General features: G+C 42.7%; 1 protein-coding gene across 3 annotated transcripts in view; it reads right to left on the bottom strand.

The window, feature by feature from the left end:
• Nucleotides 1-16782: 16782 nt before the first annotated feature.
• The window catches only part of LOC138982818 (uncharacterized), an 89217-nt gene continuing 84117 nt past the window's right edge, over nt 16783-21882 (bottom strand). For all 3 annotated transcript variants that reach the window (XM_070356169.1, XM_070356170.1, XM_070356171.1), the window contains exon 4: nt 16783-20608. In XM_070356169.1, coding sequence (XP_070212270.1) covers nt 20330-20608 — 279 coding nt within the window. In that variant the 3' untranslated portion in view covers nt 16783-20329. The remainder of the gene's footprint in view (nt 20609-21882) is intronic.

Here is a 21882-nt window from a genome sequence, read left to right as displayed (position 1 = left end):
CAGCAAGCAGCTAGGCTGCTGTGTTTAGGTACGTGACGAAGTGAAGGGATGGTCTTATCCCACGTAAACGTCTGGACGGTTCTTTGGTGATTTGCCAGCAGAAATATTTGTGAGAAGGAATGTACCTTTAAGGAGACTTTGACGACACACGTAGATCAAGTTTCGCGGCCTCTATCCGTCAAGGCGACAATGTCACTCTTAGTGAAGGGCAGATTATACCTGCGCAGAGTCAGCGGCACAGACGACGCACTGCAGATTATTGATGTTGCGTTAGGGATTATGACGAGTACTTGGCCTGTTTTCTTTTCACGCAACGTGTAGCGGGCTGGGGAAAAAAAAAGAATTACCTCAATAATCTGCAGTACGTCGTCTGTGCCGCTGACTCTGCGCAGGTATAATCTGCCCCATACACTCAGTATTCACGGCCCTCATCAACAAGATTGTCTGCAGACCCCAGACGGAATCACGTGTAACCGCCTCCATGCCCTCTTTCTGTCGTTCTTCTTGTCTCCCCTCTCTGCACTTTCGGTGTTGGACATTGCAAGGTCATTGAATGTTTTCTGCTGATCATCGTCACAATCATTTAAAGTAGGAAACGTGTGTCAATCGCCTATCTGCAGGCATCATGTTTAGCTGCAGGAAATGCTAATTTCTCGCTGTTGAATTTGCAGATACATATTAGACAAAGCACACACAATTCAGAAGTCTATTTTTTTCAATTCAACCGTCATTGAATTGATGCTATCATAAGCGTTAACACACACAGACAAAGAATTAAACAAAGTCATGCAACACTAGATGCTCCCCCGTTAAAATCCCGACCACATTCCTGTGAAACTTCCAGTCACTCAAATAAGCCAGAGGAACCCATCAGGTCATATAATTTTATCGTTGCTGCTCTGCTTTTGTCCTGTATAACTGATGGATGCACGCACGTGGCAGCTTTCGCTTTTGGTCACGTTCACCTTGGTTGCACTGTCTGCAGCTTCCCGCGAACCGGCAAGTGTGTGTGTGTGTGTGTGTGTGTGTGTGCGTGTGTGTGTGTGTGTTTGTTTGTCACGGTGTGCGTGCATGTGTGTGTTTGTGCGTGCGTCAGTGTGTGTGTTTGTGTGTGTGGCCGGTCACGTGTGTGTGTGTGTGTGTGTGTGTGTGTGTTTGTTGGTTTGTGTGTTAGTGTGTATGTGTGTGCGTAGGCCTATGTGCGTGCATGTGTGTGTGTGTGTGTGCAGTGTGTGTGTGTGCAGTGTGTGTGTGTGTGTGAGTGTGTGTCACGTGTGCCAGTGTGTGTGTGTGTGTGTGTGTGTGTGTGTTCGATTGTGTGTGTTCGAGTGTGTTTTCGAGTGCATGTGTGTTCCAGAATGTGACTAAATAAGTAAAAGAAGACGAGATGATGATAATGATGATGATGATGATGATGATGATGATGATGATGATGATGATGATGAATGAGGGTACTAAAAAAAGAACATCAGCATGTACAAGAAGAAGAAGAAGAAGAAGAAGAAGAAGACGAACAACAACAGCAACAACAACAACAACAACAACAACAACAACACCCACAACAAGAACACAACAACAACAATTTGTGTTGCGAAAAGTTGGCTGTTTGAATTGAATATAAACACAGCAAATGAGACCGGTGCTCGTGTGCCCTTTCTTTGTGAAACTGACTTGACGGCAGGTCCAGTCAGCCTGACCTAATCAGTTTCTGGGTATGTTATGTTTCGCATGCACTGTTTAGACTATCAAATCGTGTTTGCTCCAGATGGTAGCAACACAATTGGGACAGTCCGGCCTTTCTACCCCCCCCCCCCCCCCCTCCCGTTTTCTCCCTCCACCCTTGCAAGAAGGGTAAGTGCGGTGGGTATTCCCCTGAACGTAGTTTTGGTATATATTTGCATGTTGAAATGCCTGCAGCTTGTCTGTTCACAGTAATGCAGTTAAAACGTACTGTTCGAAGGAACATATCGACAACATTCGACGACCATTTGAAAGTGTTCCACTTATTGTCACAAATATCACGCACAACATCGTGTTTCTACACTATATTCGTCATAAAAAAAGTACACACATACATTTGGCTGTATATATTTGTGATGCGGCAAGTTATATTAAAACCAAGTATATTGCCAGAAAGGTAATTCATTCCCCTATGGCCTACCGTATGAATTAAAGAGTTTCATTTTTCATGGTTAGTGTTTATGCAGTATACCGGAGATCTAGGACACCCCCCAAAATCAAATTCGCAAAAGCAAATTTGCAGACACTAAAGTACACAATCCAAAATGTGGCGAAATAGGGATGGCGGCGAAATGGGATGACGGCAAAACGGCATGGCGACAAAAATTAATGGAATGTGGCGCTAGTGGTATGACACGGTGGTGATATGACACTTGGCCTGTGAAATGTTGCGAAAATGGGATGGGGGCGAAATGGGATAACGGCGAAACGGGATTGCGCCAAAATGGGATGTGGAGCTAATGGTACATGACATGGTGGTAAAATGACACTTGGCCTGTAAAATGTCGTGAAAATGGGATGGGGGCGAAATGGGCTAACGGCGAAACGATATTGCGCCAAAATGGGATGTGGAGCTAATGGTAACTACACACACACACACACACACACACACACACACACACACACACACACACACACACACACACACACACTCAAAAAAGCTTACGCACACGCACACGAACACACACACACACACGCACAGACGCACACATACAAACACACACAATCACAAGCGCGTGCGCTCATACAAATATATATATACACACACACTGCTAGGCACAATAGCTGAACCAAATAAATTTGTATGGGTAGAAAGGGAGTTATCCCAGGGGCCAATTTTTACACTTTCAGCAACCGGCCACATGTGGACCTGAAGAAGGGTGTGACATTTACTGCTTCCGTCGGCGGCCATATTGAATTTTGCGCAAACAGGCAACAAAACGTAAGGTTGAATTTGTTTGCGATGGTTTTTGAAAACCTTATGACCATACCTAACTCCATGCCAAATTTCAAAAACTCTTCACCAAGTGCACGATTGTTCTAGATATGACAGAATTCCCACCGCGCTAAACTGTAAATCCACGCCTATCAAAGATTTTTTTCTTTTTCTTCAAATGCTATTTGCAAAATGAACAATCTATATGACTAAGTGCCAAAAGGTGCTCACAGAACAGAAGACGACTTTGTTTTACAATAAAAATGTTTCTAAAAACGTGTGTCTGCTGAAAATTGGTGTGTGTGTGGATGAATGTGCGAAGAGATAGTGGACATAATTTCGTGTGTCTGACTTGAACGGTTTTGAAGTTATCTTTGTTTAAAGTCAAAAATAACGCCAAAACCGGCCATCTGAAAACGGACATCGTGATACTTCGTGTTTTGAATATGCCACAGAAAAATAACAAGAAGCACAAATGAATTGCATTTAGTTTGATTGAATGCCTGAAACATCGCTTTACAGACGAGACCAAACGTCAAATCTAAATCTCGAGAGAATTTTTTTTTTTTCGATAACCGAATTTTAAGGTGTCGCACGCAAGATGTGTCGTCATCACGGCATACATTTTTCAATCGCAGATATTTACTAAATTTCTTTTTCAAAAACTCTGGAATTGATGTCGACACGTCAAGCGATAACGGTGTATCAAACTGCTGTCTTTCAAGTAATCCAGCAAAGACTGCAGAACTTTTGAACAGCATTTTTGAAAACGATTTGAAAATTTCGTCATATCTTGCGTGCGACAAAATGTTCGGTAATTAACGTTTATTTTCTTTTAAAAACAAACTTTACATGTACAAAGATCTACTTCATCTACGGAACCACGTGACACATTCTGTGTTCAAAATTTGTGAAGAAATCACGAACCACGAATGCGCTATCAAGTGTTGAAATTATGTCGTCAACATCTTTTCAGATCTTGCGTGCGACACCATCTTGCGTTCAACATAAAATGTCACTACCTTATCGAGTTTAATGGGTAAAACTAACTATTTGTTGTCTTAGTTTAATCTTCTTAATTAAAAACGTAATAAAACCGAACTTCCAAGATGAATTTTAATTGAGATTAGCGAAAGAGCGGGCACGCAAGTCGACCTTAAAGTAAAAGAATGATAACACGAGCGTTTGTCGTGTTGTCTTGCGTGCAACACATTGTCCAAAAAGGAAAATGTATATTTTTCTCAGACGTTTTTTAAGTTGAAACCTTGAAACTTCACACACATTTGGGGTTTAATCGCCCCCATGCATGGTAAAAGTCTTGTTGACCCTTGTCAGATTTGAAGGTCACGGCTGGGTCACATGTGGTTCAGAAAACGGATGAAACATATTTTTTCAGAGATTTTTGAAGCTAGAACCTTCAAACTTCAAACAACGCTTTTGCTTAATGATTGTTCAACATGGAGAATTCAAGGTTGATCCTTGAGAAATGTGAAGGTCATAGCAGGGTCTCGTGTGGGTAAAAAAAAAAGGAAATTGTATTGAACTTCAATTTATATAAAACCAAAGTCTGGTTGATCTGTTTTAAGATTTAAGGTCAAATCTGTTATTTAAGGTCAAATCAAATAGAAATTTGTTGATGCTTAAATCTTTGAAACTTCCAACAGGTTTGAGGTTTGACAACTTCTGGACTTTGAAATCTGGTATGGTTGATCCTGGTAATATTAATTGGTCAAAACATCAAGATCAACAATTATAAAATAAGCACTTTCACCAATGTCAAGTGAGCAATAGCAGCAAACGTGAGTCTTATAAAGATTATCACTTTTTGTGTGACCTCAACTTGACCCCTCTGAATGCTCTCAATCATGGAAATTGACCACACTTTGATTATAACCAAACAACATCAAAACTTTGGAATGTGTGAAGTTTCAAAGGTGTTGCTTAAAAGGCGTTCGTGAAAATGACAATTGTATGTGTCTGACTTCAATGCGACCCCGCTGCGACCTTGACGTTTGATTTTATCAACCAGACTTTCATCATGTGTGAATGACTTCAAACACTATAAAACTAGTTGAAGAAATTGACAATTTTTCAAAGTTTAAGCCAGATGGCACTGCTGTGACCTTGAAATTTGACAAACATTAACCAGGCGGTCACCTTTTTTAGAAAATATCCTTAAAGGATCTTTAACCTTACTGTGACCTTGGAATTTGATGAGGTTTAATTTAACTTGCGTAGTGTGCCAAGTTTCAAGGCCCTAGCTTCAAAAACATATGAGAAAACCTCATTGAAAAATGTATATGTTTGACCTCAACGCGACCCTGCTGTGACCTTGACTTTTTCAACCAGACTTTAATCGTGTGTGAACATTATACACTAGAACTGTGTGTATTTTCAAAGCTCGTGCTATAAACGCGCTGAATAAATTGAAAATATTCCACATTTGGACCAGATGTGACCCCGCTGTGACCTTGAAATTTGACAAAGATTAACCAGCAGGTCACTTTTAATGAGGTTTTATAAAAATGCTGAAAGTATGTGAAGTATGTAAAGTCCAACTGATCTAGTATTAAAACATGTAAGACGTGACAACGACAATTTTCCAGTTTGCAAAGGAAATTTAACCTCGCTGTGACCTTGAAATTCAATGTTGTTTAATGTGATGTGCACCATACCTGGAGGTCATTATACTTTGGTTGTGTGCCAAGTTTCAAAGCCCTAGCTTTGAAAACGTGCGAGATAACCTTAATGCTATGACTCAGTGCCGTTTTGAATGATATAACGAACAAAATTATCGTTATTTGTAAAATCATTTGGGTAAATTTATCTTTTCTTTTCGTAATTGGGTTCCAGCATCTGTTGTCTTAACAAAAATCACAATATCAGTCGTGTTTGTCAACTTTTATTTTTTAGCCCCTTTGTCCGCTTTTCGTGCGCACCTTTTGGCACTTAGTCATATGTCCATAACACATACTTTGATTAAAGTGAACTCGACTTAACAGCAAAGACCAATTTCTATCTTCCGTTTTTGCGACGACGACAAATTGCTCCATTTTCCAGCCGGAACGTCTCGCAAAGGCCCCGTCCCGACTGTGTGAAGGGAAAATAAGTAGGTCACCGTCACTTGTCGTCGTGCTGAGTTGTCGGGCGTCTTCCCCGCAACCTCACTTTTGTATTTGCTGCAAGGTCGCGTTATCTGCTTTTTTCACGAGATCGGACTTAAGATTGAAAAGGCTGACGTCCACAAAAAGTCAGAGCGAGAAGAATGCGTGCAGATAGTGACACTTGCGGGTTATTGTGATGAGGCATACAGAGCCTGGAAAGAGCTCTCTCTCTCTCTGTCTCTGTCTCTGTCTCAGTCTCTCTAGCTCTCTCTTTCTCTCTCTCTCTCACACACACATATTCTGTATGTCTCTCTCTGTCCGTTTGTCTCCCCCTCTCTCTTTCTCTCTCGCTCTCTCTGTCTCTCTCTCTCTTTCTCTTTACCTCTCTCACTGTCTCTCTCTGTCTCTCTCTCTGTCACTCTCTCTTTTTTTTCTCTCTCTCTACTCCCTCCCCCACCTTCATATCTTCGTGCAATGAAGTGTGTGGATGTATTTGCTTGTTTGTGTGTGCGTATGTGAGTGGCTCTGTGTGTGTGTGTGTGTGTGTGTGTGTGTGCGCGCGCGTGTGTGCGGAAGGGCGAGAGGTTATGGTGTTTATAGTTGAAGGGATATAACTAGTGCTTTTTGTAATACAAAGAGTTTGTCAGGAGTTGTTTAATTTTGAGAGTGGAAACTTTTGACAAATTCAGTAAGATTCCGTGTTAGCTACGGGCGGGTCAAACTGGGTTCGCAGCACGTGAGTTTACAACTGTGCGAGTTGTTCACGTTATAATCGCAACCGCCTGATTTTGTGAGTTGTGATTGTAAACTGCCTGACAATTGAAAGTCATTCGACCTGGGCTCTCGGATGAGAAAACCTGCTCTTGCTTTTGATGTCAACTTTGGAAGAAAACATTTGATCTTGATGTCAACCTTGGAACCGGGAAACATTGCCGGGATGACTTGGACTTTTGTATGGGTGCCGCCATATTGGAAGATGAGGCCGCCCCAGTCTGACTTGTGCGGGGTGGTGCCAGTGTGGCGAGGGTGCGATGGAGGCCGTAAGGTTGAAGGCTAGCTACATCGTCACCTCTACATAACGTAAAAGTTATGTTTTGTTTATTTGCTTTCTTGTCCTTGTAAATATACTGTTCAAAAAAAGAAACGCATAGCTTGTAATATTTGGTTAACTTAGTTATATGGCTACAAGGATATCCACCAAACTGCAGAAAATGTTTATCTGGTCGTCGACCTTTCGTCAATTGCCACAAGTGAGCTCTGCACGTGACGCATGCGTTATCAGTGGCTACAATGTCAAAATTGCTCATTTGGCATGACCACTCGTCATGCTTCAGTGTAATCTCGTGAAACTCGGGGAATATTGAGCTCTCACCATGTCTTCCAAAACCCATAAAAGCGGATTGTTCGCCACAAAGAAATCAGACGACAATTCAGCGACGAAAGATGGCCCGATTGAGCAGAGAAGACCGCCAAATTGCATTGGGTCGTTTACAAGCAGGCCAAAGTCAAAGTGCAATCGCCAGGCACTTCCACGTGTCCCAGAGCACCATCAGTAGACTGTGGGTCAGGTTTCAAGCCACTGGCTCCGTTGCTGACTTGCCACGAGCGGGAAGACCAAGGGCGACAACTGCTGCTCACGACCGCTTCATACGGCTCCGCCACCTCCGGAATCGTTTCCTGTCGGCCTCATCTTCTGTCCAGGCTCTCCCCGGGCCACACCGATTATCGGACCAGACCGTGCGGAACCGCCTGCATGAAGCTGGTTTGAGAGCTCGCAGACCTCACAGAGGAGCTGTCCTCACCCGCCGCCATCGCCAGAACCGAGTGCAGTGGGGCAACCAGCACCTTCGCTGGACCGTCCGGAATCACTGGAGACACGTGTGGTTCAGCGACGAGTCCTACTTCCTGCTCCAGCGACATGATGGTCGGAGGAGGGTCTACCGGAGAGTAAACGAACGTTACGCGCCCAACTGTGTGGATGAGGCACCCGTTCATGGTGGTGGAGGCGTCATGGTGTGGGGGGCGATCAATACCGCTGGAAGGAGCACCCTGGTGCACGTCCAAGGGCGCATAACTGCCCAGCGATACGTGGAGGAAATTCTGCGCCCACACGCCCTTCCTCTTCTGGCTGACCAGGATGCCATATTCCAGCAGGACAACGCTCGCCCGCACACAGCACGACTCACCACCCAGTTCCTCACCGACCACCATGTCCAGGTGCTTCCCTGGCCATCCATGTCGCCAGACATGAATCCGATAGAACACCTCTGGGATGAATTGGACAGACGTGTGCGCAGGCGAGAAGAAGCGCCGGCAAATCACCGCGACCTATTGCAGGCACTTCAGGAGGAGTGGGACACCATCCCACAGCAAGATATCCGGCATCTGATCCAGTCCATGCCCAGAAGGTGCCGGGCAGTTGTTGCTGCTCAAGGCAGTCACACCCCCTACTGACTTGACAGCCTCGGCACCCAATCGTATTGATTGACTGATTGATTTGAAGATGCAAATGAACTGTGTGTGCATTCAACTGTGTCCATACCAAATTTCAAACAAATAATCTAAATATTGGATTTTCTGTTAATTTTTTCGAAAAATAAAACAAATTTGGCAAGTAGCAACTATGCGTTTCTTTTTTTGAACAGTATATGTTATGACGTTGACAATGAATGAGTGAGTTTCACAAGGTCGTGGACAATGAATGAATGAGTTTCAAAAGGTCATGAATTGATTATTGTAAGCAAGAAAATATTTGAGAATTTGAAGAATGAGTTGATAATTGCTATGTCAGAAACAAACCAATTTGTATGTTCTAATTAAACCATTGGCTATTGTTTGGAAAGAATGAGTTGGTGAAAGACTACAAATTCTTCTAATCTTCTCTCTGCTTTCCTAAACTTCTGAGCGGGAGTCAGATGATTGACTGTGTGTGTGTGCACCTATAAAGAATCTGGAAGGAGATTAATAAGGATAAATACGGATCTTCTTTATTTCAAATCTCTTACATTGGCGAGCTTGCGGTTGTATTAATTGGAAAATTTTTGAAGATTAATTTTTTTTTTTTTGGTGCGTTCCCTTGAGTGCAGTTAGGCTTATTTTATATTATTGACTTGTAGTGCTGAAGTGTTGTTTGGTTTTGCGCAGATGCTGATGCATGCAGTCTGGAGGATGGACATCCTTGTCATCTGCCTGTGAAGGGAGCTCCTTGGTCTGTGGACGGATGCATCCTGTGCCTGACTGAACGACATATTTTGGACAGGAGTGAGTCATTTGCTTATCTGACACTCAAGTTAACATTCTATATATTTTTGAGAATAATTTATCTCTCTGAGTGTTGGTTCTTGCTTGTGAGTAGGTTATTTTTTTCCCCCTACTTTACATGAAGCGCCCTGTAGGTTAGTTTTACCTACAAGTGAATAATACATGACACATCATTTTTCCCTTTTACGTGTACACAGTTTGTAAATAGTTGTGGGTCAGCAATGCCTTGATTCATAAGTGTATGGGAATGGGGGTATGTCTAGTTTCTAGGCCAAGTTTTTGAGCGGAGCCTAGTTTCAAATGTATTGTTTCCCCATGTAGTTCGGTTGATCGGTTTCCTAGACTGTGTCACTTTAGTACTGTACTTGAGAAAGTCAGGTAAATTCTAAAGTTTAGTGGACTATTGTGTTCACGTTAGTCAAAGCCAAGTCTTGGTGTTGCCCTCTAGCATTCTATGTAGTGGATAGTCATAGTTTGCTTAAGTGATAGCGGTTTGTTCACGATGGCATCTCAAGAAGAGGTTCAAGCTTTGATAGCGCAGTTTAAGGTGGAGGGTGAAGCCTTAGGAAAAGATGGTGCATCACTGAACAAGTATGTGGAGGATAGTTTGCGTGAGGAAAGAGCAGCAAGAAGAGAAGCTTTGTTGAAAAGAGAAAATGATATTGCTCTACAAGAAAAAGAACTCGCTGCTGCACGTGAGCTTAAAGAGAGAGAGTTAGCTGAACAAGCTAAGATTAAAGAGAGAGTTAGCTGAACAAGCTAAGATTGAAAATCGTCGTCTCGATATTGAGGAAGAAAAGGCGAACAGGGAGGCAAAGTTGCGAGCAGACGAGTTGGTTGAAAAAGCAAGCAAGAATAAATTGGCCAATCGTCCCAAGATTCCCTATTTTGATGATAAATCAGATGACATTGAGAGTTATCTGTATCGCTTCGATAAGCACGCAGCTAGCTTGAAGTGGTCAAAGGATGAGAAGGCTTTGATTTTGCCTACTCTACTCAGAGGTCGTGCTCTGAATTATTTTCAAGAGTTACCAGTAGAAGATACTAATGACTATGCCAAACTGTCAGCGCATTTGTTGAAGAGATTCAAATGTACTGAAGAAGGTTTCAGAACGCAGTTTCGCTCATGCAAACCTGAATCTGGTGAAACCATGCATGTCTTTTTCTCCCGCATGAGAAGATATTTCACTAGATGGACAGATATGGCTGGAGTTGGCACAGATTTCGCTTTGCTCTGTGACTTGGTGCTCAGAGAGCAGATTCTGTCTAGTTGTGCGTCGTCTCTGGTTACTTTTCTGAAAGAAGACAAGCATACTACCGCTCAAACCATGATAGACGCAGCTGAAAGATACAGGGAAGCACATCCTAGTCAAAACCTAGCAGCAAAAGGTTCTAGTGATCCTCTGTTGGCTAATGTCGGTCTTCCAAGTGGGAGAGGAGGTCATTCAGGTGGTCGAGGTGGTCACAGGTTTTCTAAGAAGAATAGTCAGGCTGACACAAACCCACCGACAGAACAAAGCTCTCCTGATAATAAGGGTGGCAGAGGTGCTAGTCAAGCTGGTAGAGGTAGAGGTGGTCAGAACTATCAGAGGAAGTGTTGGTGGTGTCAAGATACTTCGCACAGGTTGGCAGATTGTCCCAAAAAAATGCATACTGCTTCAGTATCCGTTGTCACTGTTGAAGAGTCCAGCTGTAGTGAAGACGAGCAGTCTGTGGCGTCAGTAGGATTTTCAGGTCGTGATGAACTTCCCGAGTCTATTCAGACATGTGAAGGTACCTTAAATGGTAGTGAGGTCACGGTCATGTTGGATAGTGGGTGTTCCACGGTTGGGGTGAGAGATGATCAGTTTACTGGGAAGGTACAGGTGTGTAGACAGTTCAGTGGGGATTTAGTTCGGTTACCCATTGCGATTGTGAGTCTGGATACACCATACTTTTCTGGAAGTGTTGAGGCATGTGTGATCGACAATCCAGTATGTGACGTCATTTTGGGTAGAATACAGGGATGTACATTTGGATGTGTCGAGGTTACTAGCGCAGTCCAGACAAGAGGTCAAAAAGCTAGAGAAGAACGTCCTTTTAGACCGCTGTTGACCGCTAAAGTTCCCCAACTTGATATCAATGCTGAGAAACTGTCCAAAATGCAAATGGATGACAAAACGTTGCATGATCTGTTCGAGAAAGTTGGCCAAGGAAAATCGGAAGAGTCGTCTGGTTGTGTGGTGTCGTTTGATGGTCAGAGCCCAGTTGTTGCCTCATTGGGAGTGATCAGTGGGTCCAGTGCAGTAGAGGAGGTAGACATTCAGAAAGTCAAACTACAGTCAGTTCCCACAGTTCAGACTGAGAATGTAGATGATGTGGTCTATAGTCCTGACTTGTCTATGCAGGCAAAACAAAAAGTGCAGGCGGTGTTTCAGAAGCATCAGGACAAAATGACGGATTTGCCTGGTACTTGTGACCTAGTGCAGCATATGGTGAGGATTCCTGAAGGTGCTGTGGTCAATGTGAAACAGTATCCGTTACCATTTGAGTCTCAGAAAGTGGTTGAAGAAGAAGTGAAGAAGATGTTAGATCTAGACGTAATAGAGCCGTCTATTTCTCCGTTCTCGTCTCCTATTGTTCTAGTCAAGAAGAAGGACGGAAGTACTCGTTTTTGCATCGATTTCAGACACCTCAATAAGATTACGGAGTTTGATGCTGAGCCAATACCGGATCCGGAAGTTCTGTTTGCTTCATTGCAGGGCAGGCAGCATTTCACGAAGATTGATCTGGCTAAGGGCTATTGGCAAATTCCGATGGCAGAGTCTGATCGAGCAAAAACGGCTTTTCGTACCCCTCAAGGTCTATATCAGTTCAAGAAGATGCCGTTCGGAATGAGTACAGCACCAAGTACTTTCGCGAGGATGATGAAGATGTTGGATCTGGATAGGTTCAAGTCTGTTCATTTCTTTGATGACGTACTTGTAGCCACAGAAGACTGGTGTGGGCATCTAGAGGCACTTGACGGACTGTTGACAGAACTGGGAAAACATGGGTTGACTGTGAGACCGTCGAAAGTAGAGGCAGGGTTTGACTCTATTGAGTTTTTGGGTCACATAGTTGGGGAGGGTAGCATGCGTCCAGTTCCCTCCAAAGTGTCCAAAATCTTGAATGTCTCTGTCCCAACCACAAAGAAACACGTCCGGTCATTGGTAGGGCTCATCAGTTTCTATAGGCGCTATGTCCCAAGCTTCGCGTCTATTGTGTCCCCCCTGGTAGAACTCACAAAGAAGAACCAACCAAACAAAGTTCGTTGGTCAAAAGAGTGTCAGATGGCTTTTGACAGGGTCAAAGAAATTTTGTCGTCTGAACCACTGGTGAGATTGCCAGACTTTTCCAGGCCGTTCACAGTGCGGTCGGATGCATCCTCCACGGGGATTGGAGCAGCCCTGATGCAGCCTGATGATGACGGCGTCCTTCATCCAGTTCTGTATGCCAGCAGGAAACTGCTGGAAAGAGAAACCAGATACTCTACGGTGGAGAGAGAGTGCCTAGCGTTGGTGTGGGCAGTTGACAAATTCCATCGCTACTTGTTTGGCTCACATTTCTTTGTTGAGACTGATCACAGACCGTTGACGTACTTACGACAGTCCAAAACTGCCAACGGACGACTGTTGCGATGGGCTCTGTCTCTCCAAGAGTATTCATTCACAGTAGTGCCAATTCCTGGAGTCAGGAATTTTGAGGCTGATGTGTTGTCACGCTTGACGAAGTGAATGGAACATGATGGTTGAAAGGACAGTGAAAAGACTTTCTGCAATCAACAAGGACAATACTTTTTGTGCTGTGAGTGTTGATATGCTGTGTATGTATTAAGAACTAATTTAATTTTGTTCTTGGTTTTTTTTCACATTGTGATTATTTTTTTTAATCTGGCTGGAAAAATTTATTTGGATATTTTTGATGCTAGTACCATTTTGTGTTGTAGTCGAGGTTTACTGTATTGAGTTTAGCGGGGGCTACTCAAACTTTATTGGCGATCTTTGGTACCAAGAATGTCAATGTTATTGCATTCAGTAATAGGCGAAAATTGCTGAATGTCCATGAGTATAACTGTTGTGGATTAACACAGTGGGTGATTATCTACACGGCGGCGTAAATGTGGTTTATTGTGCTTGCCATTGTTGCTCATGTTTAAGGACAGCCTCGTGGCTTTCGTCACTTTTTTGGTGGATGGCACTGTCTTTTGGTTGTAAACTGATTGCACTCTTTGGGAACGGACAGAGTATTTAATAAATGTTTTCCTTATGCTTTGATTATTTATTAATCTATTTGTGTATTTTTTTTATATGTATTTAAAATTTTTTTCTTTTTACTGGAATACTTATACTTGTACAGTTTTTGAAGAAGAAAAAAATGTTCATTTTGGGTTCACATTTTTTTTTTAATCGGGGAAAGGGGTGATGTAATGAATCGCGGTTATGGTGTTTATAGTTGAAGGGATATAACTAGTGCTTTTTGTAATACAAAGAGTTTGTCAGGAGTTGTTTAACTTTGAGAGTGGAAAGTTTTAACAGCTCAGTAAGATTCCGTGTTAGCAACGGGCGGGTCAAACTGGGTTCGCAGCACGTGAGTTTACAACTGTGCGAGTTGTTCACGTTATAATCGCAACCGCCTGATTTTGTGAGTTGTGATTGTAAACTGCCTGACAATTGAAAGTCATTCGACCTGGGCTCTCGGATGAGAAAACCTGCTCTTGCTTTTGATGTCAACTTTGGAAGAAAACATTTGATCTTGATGTCAACCTTGGAACCGGGAAACATTGCCGGGATGACTTGGACTTTTGTATGGGTGCCGCCATATTGGAAGATGAGGCCGCCCCAGTCTGACTTGTGCGGGGTGGTGCCAGTGTGGCGAGGGTGCGATGGAGGCCGTAAGGTTGAAGGCTAGCTACATCGTCACCTCTACATAACGTAAAAGTTATGTTTTGTTTATTTGCTTTCTTGTCCTTGTAAATATGTTATGACGTTGACAATGAATGAGTGAGTTTCACAAGGTCGTGGACAATGAATGAATGAGTTTCAAAAGGTCATGAATTGATTATTGTAAGCAAGAAAATATTTGAGAATTTGAAGAATGAGTTGATAATTGCTATGTCAGAAACAAACCAATTTGTATGTTCTAATTAAACCATTGGCTATTGTTTGGAAAGAATGAGTTGGTGAAAGACTACAAATTCTTCTAATCTTCTCTCTGCTTTCCTAAACTTCTGAGCGGGAGTCAGATGATTGACTGTGTGTGTGTGCACCTATAAAGAATCTGGAAGGAGATTAATAAGGATAAATACGGATCTTCTTTATTTCAAATCTCTTACAGGCAAGAAAGAGGGGGGGGGGGGGGGCGGGAGAGAGGGAGAGGGGGGCGTGAGAGAGAGAGCGAGAAAGAGAGAGAAAGGGAGGGAGAGACAGACAGACGGACAGAGAGAGAAAGATAGAGACAGAGACACGGAGAGAGAGAGAGAGAGAGAGAGAGAGCGAGAGAGAGAGAGAGAGAGAGAGAGAGCTATTTACTCTTAAACCTTCACCTTTAATCAACCTTTATTCCCCCCTCTGCTTCTTTACCTCTGTAAACTTGTAGAGCTAGTTATTTTTTGATAAACACCCAGCAACCAAACAAATAACGACCCAGCAACAGCCTGAATCCTCGATAGCGCAATGGGCTGAGAAGCTGTCCTGCGTCGGTACTACTTTTGCGACTGAAAAGTTCCGAACGCTCTAATGTACGAAGTATACATCTCTGGAGCAAACAATACAAACATACCGCATTTAAATTAACAACTACAGGCTTGAACACATGAATCTCCATATAAAATCCATGAGTTTGGTTGTTTTCTGAATCTAGGTCTGCTGTGCACAAACGTTCATCACAAGCAAATTCCCAAGGCAAGTAACTCTCATACTTTGTCTAGCGACAAGAGTAGTTCCCCTTTCAAATTTCTTTTCACTCAGTTTCTTTGACAACAGACTGCAATCCGACGGTCAGTTTTCAACAATATTTCATTTAATAAACAGATCACACGCAACCAAATGCACACATCTCATCAATTTAAACAACATAAAGCGGTTTCATACACTATTTTCCCCAGAAAACTGAACTTCATACAGTTTTTAACGTTGGAACACGGGTGCAAAAGTTCGTCTGCTAGTCCCATTTGACGAAAGAACATTATCCTAAGCGATACCAAAACATATACAGAACACACAATATCTGCCTTTGCCGCCACAGCAGAATAACAGCATATCTGTGTACTTGATTTTAGTCCAAAATAGGAAAACTGACAAGAAGTGTTAACAGAATGGAATGATTTGCACGGAACTATACAACCGTGCATTAATCGATCGTCTGCGCAGGTTGACTGGTTGAGTGAATAGGATTCGATCAAACGTTCGCAACAAATCTCCTCTTTTCTTTGAATAACTGAAAAAAGGAGGAATAAAGAGGTTACACACCTCGCCTCAGTGATTATCAAAAATAATGGTCTCAGTTCGCGGTCATGAAAAAGCTCGCTAAAGCTCGCATTTTTCATGATCCGCTAACTTCGACCATTATTTTTAATAATCACTGAGACTCGACATGTAACCTCTACTTATTGACTGACATGAAGACCACAACACTTTTTCACGGAATCAACAAGAAATCCAACTGTGAATCTGACCACCCCCCAAAAAAAGGAAAGCCCCTGCTTCTCCACGTGGGGTACGAAACACACACACACGATCACACAGATATCCCGAGGGCCAATGCTGTTACAAGTACAAAGCGACTGTTTGCATGATCGCCCCCAATATGCATGCATGGACTCGGCCGTCAGCGAAGAGACGGGTCCATTTAGTTGAAAGTAGGTTGAGAGGGTAGAAGAGTTCGCCGCGAACATAGCGTTGCCTACAACATGAAAACTTTTTGTCTCTTCGCGAACAGATTGTTAGCTCTAGGCAACGCACCCCAGCTTTCAGCCTCGTCAGAAGCCGTAAAAGGCCTGTTTTGGCGTCATTTCTTGTGGGCTATGTGGGTAAAAACCCTTTTTTTATTATTATTTTTTTTTAAATTTAAATTTAAAGTTTTGTAAATGGCTCATTGTATTGCTTTGAAATTACACATCAGTATTGATAACACAGTTGCCAACAAGTGTAAAATATAGCGTTTTTGTGAGTTTGTTGGACGAACTGGAACTTTTCAGAAAAGTTTTATTAAATTGTAATAACTTTTTACAATATTGTTGCAAAAAATCAGAATTGTGCACACTTCAACACAAATGAATATTACAATTGGGGATCAATTTTGGTAGAAAAGCAACAACGCGCTTGGGTGGTAGGGAAATGTGAATGTGAAACAACAATTACGAAAAACAGGTCTTCCAACATCAGAGCCCCGTCCAGCGCATTTTTCGGCGTTTAATCAAAAAAGGCAAGAGAGAAAACAAAATCAACTAAATAATGTACATATATACACCTTTCACGATTTTCCATAACACAATGTACATTATAATAATAATAATAACGGGTATTTATATAGCGCCTTATCCGAAGTTCAAAGCGCGTATGTCGTGTGAGATAGAATTTTTTTACACAATAATTATATCACGCATTCACATCGGCCAGTAGATCAACAGCCTATAGGCGCTGCATCCACCTTTCACGGCCTATTATAAGTCACACGGGTATTTTGGTGGACATTTTTATCTACGCCTACTATAAATTTTGCCAGGAAAGACCCTTTTGTCAATCGTGGGATCTTTAACGTGCATACCCCAATGTAGTGTACACGAAGGGACCTCGGTTTATCGTCTCATCCGAAAGACTAGCACTTGAACCCACCACTTAGGTTAGGAAAGGGGGGAGAAAATTGCTAACGCCCTGACCCAGGGTCGAACTCGCAACCTCTCGCTTCCGAGCGCAAGTGCGTTACCACTCGGCCACCCAGACCATGTAATTTTAGTTTCTGGTAGCCAGCACCCACACGTATAGAACTAGCTAAAAATGAGAGTGCCTCCACAGTTCTCTTGTTCATCAAGGTGATCGTGATTTCATCATTTGTTCATCAAGGTGATCATGATTTCATCATTTGTTCATCGAGGTGATCGTGATTTCAGCATTTGTTCATCAAGGATTTCGTGATTTCATCAATTGTTCATCAATGTGATCGTGATTTCATAAATTGGTGATCAAGGTGATCGTGATTTCATCATTTTTTGATCAAGGTGATCGTGATTTCATCAATTGTTCATCAAGGTGATCGTGATTTCATCATTTGTTCATCAAGGTGATCGTGATTTCACCATTTGTTTATCAAGGTGATCATGATTTCATCATTTGTTGATCAAGACGATCGTAACTTTATCATTTTTTTCATCAATGCGATCGTAACTTCATCATTATTGCCTTATTGTCACATTGTCTTGTCCTAAACCAAAACTGTCTGAACTTTGACCCTGTTGATGCAAAATTGCAGTTTCCCTATGACATGATAATGTCAATACTATTCATGTCATACAGCATTGTTTTTCTTAGTCAAGAGCGCCAGAACACCACGGGAGCTTCTACAGTCGTTATTAACCAACGCACACTGTCCACACTGATGCGAGCTAGCACACCACTGTAATATCGATCAGTAGGAAGAAGATGACCAACACGACTTCAACCATCTATCAACACACATTGACCATTACTGCCGACTTGTTAGTGTCCAGAGAGCAAACAGGGTAGCTGCAATATTTGCCATTCTCTATAACATGCAGGGTTCACACTGCTGTCATCTCACCATCATCGGAGCAAAAAAACGTTTTGTCAAACGTTCATTGACTCATTATTCTCATACAGATGAAAATATATCATCACGAGGAGGAAGCCAATCAGAGGTTCGTCTCTCACTAACACACACCATCAATCACTGTATGTCCAAACTGATGAAATCTCGGTATCACGAAAGCAGAAGGATTATAGTGACCAATATAGTGCTGCAACATAAACTATGTAACATACGATGCCTACACTGATGACTCCCAACCGCCACGAGGACAGGAGAAAGATGATCCACAAGCGGGATAGTTTCAACATTTTCCATTTACTTACAATGTCAGGACCGTAAGAGTTTCAATACTTTCCATTTACTTACAATGTCAGAACCGTAAGAGTTTCAATACTTTCCATTTACTTACATTGTCAGGACCGTAAGAGTTTCAATACTTTCCATTTACTTACAATGTCCGAAGCGTCAGAGTTTTAAAACTTTCCATTTACTTACAAAGTCAGAAGCGTCACAGCTTCAATACTTTCCATTTACTTACAATGTCAGAAGCGTCAGAGTTTCAATACTTTCCATTTACTTACAATGTCAGAAGCGTCAGAGTTTCAATACTTTCCATTTAATGTCAGAAGCGTCAGAGTTTCAATACTTTCCATTTACCTACAATGTCAGAAGCGTCAGTTTCAATACTTTCCATTTACTTACAATGTCAGGACCGTAAGAGTTTCAATACTTTCCATTAACTTACAATGTCAGGACCGTAAGAGTTTCAATACTTTCCATTTACTTACAATGTCCGGACCGTAAGAGTTTCAATACTTTCCATTTATTTACAATGTCAGGACCGTAAGAGTTTCAATACTTTCCATTTACTTACAATGTCAGAACCGTAAGAGTTTCAATACTTTCCATTTACTTACAATGTCAGGACCGTAAGAGTTTCAATACTTTCCATTTACTTACAATGTCCGAAGCGTCAGAGTTTTAAAACTTTCCATTTACTTACAAAGTCAGAAGCGTCACAGCTTCAATACTTTCCATTTACTTACAATGTCAGAAGCGTCAGAGTTTCAATACTTTCCATTTACTTACAATGTCAGAAGCGTCAGAGTTTCAATACTTTCCATTTAATGTCAGAAGCGTCAGAGTTTCAATACTTTCCATTTACCTACAATGTCAGAAGCGTCAGTTTCAATACTTTCCATTTACTTACAATGTCAGGACCGTAAGAGTTTCAATACTTTCCATTTACTTACAATGTCCGGACCGTAAGAGTTTCAATACTTTCCATTTATTTACAATGTCAGGACCGTAAGAGTTTCAATACTTTCCATTTACTTACAATGTCCGAAGCGTCAGAGTTTTAAAACTTTCCATTTACTTACAATGTCAGAAGCGTCACAGCTTCAATACTTTCCATTTACTTACAATGTCAGAAGCGTCAGAGTTTCAATATTTTCTATTTACTTACAATGTCAGAAGCGTCAGAGTTTCAATACTTTCCATTTACTTACAATGTCAGAAGCGTCAGAGTTTCAATACTTTCCATTTACCCACAATGTCAGAAGCGTCAGTTTCAATACTTTCCATTTACTTGCAATGTCAGAAGCGTCAGTTTCACCACTTTCCATTTACTTACAATGTCAGAAGCGTCAGAGTTTCAATACTTTCCATTTACTTACAATGTCAGGAGCCTCAGAGTTTGAATACTTTCCATTTACTTACAATTACAGAAGCGTGAGAGTTTCAATAATTTCCATTTACTTACAAACAATGTCAGGTTCAATCGAGTCAAGCCAGGTCAATTCAATGTCCACACTGACAACACCCCGCCGTCATGATGATAAGGATGTGAAAACATAGGATCGTTGCAGCTTTTACACACGTCATTCGCCAACACACAATTAAGTCCATACTGATTAAGTACCCCTCCGTCATGAGAGCGGCAGAGACACGCCTCCGTCATGATAAGGGAGAGAAAAACAAACTAGGATCAGTGCAGCTCTTACACTCTTCATTCGCCAACACACAATTAAGTCCATACTGACAAAGCTGCCCTCCATCGTGCCAGCAGCAGAGACACGATAGTCCAAGACACTACCAGAGCTGCTCCAAGAACCCCAGCATACAAGCTCCAAGAGGCGACGAGGCTGCGATAGGATCAGGAGAGCTTTTACACTGATCATTCACCAAAACACACTTAAGTCAACACTGACAAAGCAACCCCTCATGAGAGCAGCAGAGACACGACAGTCCAAGACAACGCCAAGGCCGCACCAAGAACCCCAGCGTACAAGCTCCGAGAGGCGATGAAGTGAACAGGCTGCGAGGCGTTGCAGAGGTCCTCATCGCCGCAGCAGTTCCTCCTAACGCAGCCGCGCGTAGTGAACTGCCAGTCGGTGCAGTTGAAGAAGTCGTCCTGCTCGACGCACTGCTCGGCACAGCTGCGGACCACCGAGCTGTACAGGGTCGTCGTCACGTCGCTCTGCATCTGGAAGAACACCTTCTGCAACACGCACAGACAGGTAAACGTCAGCGAATGATACAAATAAAGATTAAAAAAAAGATCACCAAACGCGATAAAAGTATGCCGACCAGAAGAGGCAATCAAACAAGCAGCCAAGCAATAAAACGAGCAACCATGTAACTTTTCAATCATTCATGCACCATCATTTTTGAATTGTGGAATTCAGCTATCTGTTGATTCTTATTAGATTAAATTGTTTTAAGTGTGAATGAAAGCACTGGAAATATTTCAGTGAGAAGAATAGGAGTTGAACAGAGAGAGAGAGAGAGAGAGAGAGAGAGAGAGAGAGAGAGAGAGAGAGAGGGGAGAGAGAGAGAGAGAGGGGGGTGGTGGAGAGTGGAATGGAGTGGGGGAGAGAAAAGAAAACCTAACGACGTTATGTTTTATGTCACCCCAGCCCTAACCACCCCCTCCTCCCCCTCCTCCACCCCCCCTTCCTTTCAAGACCCAATCTATCTTTTCTAGCTAATGAAAAGATGAACTGTGGCTGAAACGAAACAGGATGGGGGGGACATTAGATGGGATTCGCTGCCAGCCATAGTCTAATGGACGGCACTCCCAGAGGATGTCTACCTCGTTTTTCTCTCGCCCAGGCACTGTTAGGCCCACAGGCCGTTACACAAAGCCATAAAAGCTTGGCGGCAACCAGAAAATCAAGTTACAATCCGCTGGATGCTATAAAATCTGTCGGGGCCAGACGCAAGACCTTTCTAGTACGGGCTCAAAAACACGAAGGAGTTTGAAGGCGCCGTGTCAGTGCCAAAACCACCGCCGCTTTACAAGCAGAATTTATCCCTTTCTGATAGACTCGGTCCCCCTTCGTATCCTTCCTGACTTCCGGTCTCGGCTCAAACCGAACCTGGATCGATAGGGGAACAAGGGTAACCTTCCACTGCCTGCGTGCTCTCGTCGGATTGGGGGAGAATCACGCGAGATACCGGCTACAGGAATTGTCGGCTCGAGTTTCGTGACGAAAGTTTCCACCAGAATTATCAAGGGCTTAACCGATTTTGATAGGAACTGGTAGAAAGTTGACCCCACTTTCAAGTCCTGGCACTTCCCTTCTTGTTTGGCTCTTTTCCTTCTCTATCCAACACACACTCACATGCGCGCGCGCGACACGCACGTACATCCTGACACACACATGCTCAAACGCACGCACGAATACTGACAGACACACAACCTCTGAAACACACACACACACACACACACACACACAGTCACACACACACTTATTCTCTCGGCTGTTTTAT

This window comes from Littorina saxatilis, linkage group LG12 (genome assembly GCF_037325665.1).
Source record: "Littorina saxatilis isolate snail1 linkage group LG12, US_GU_Lsax_2.0, whole genome shotgun sequence".
In the NCBI taxonomy this organism is placed as follows: domain Eukaryota; kingdom Metazoa; phylum Mollusca; class Gastropoda; order Littorinimorpha; family Littorinidae; genus Littorina; species Littorina saxatilis.
Note: the sequence above shows the minus strand (reverse complement) of the source record. Positions and strands in the feature narration are given on the sequence as shown.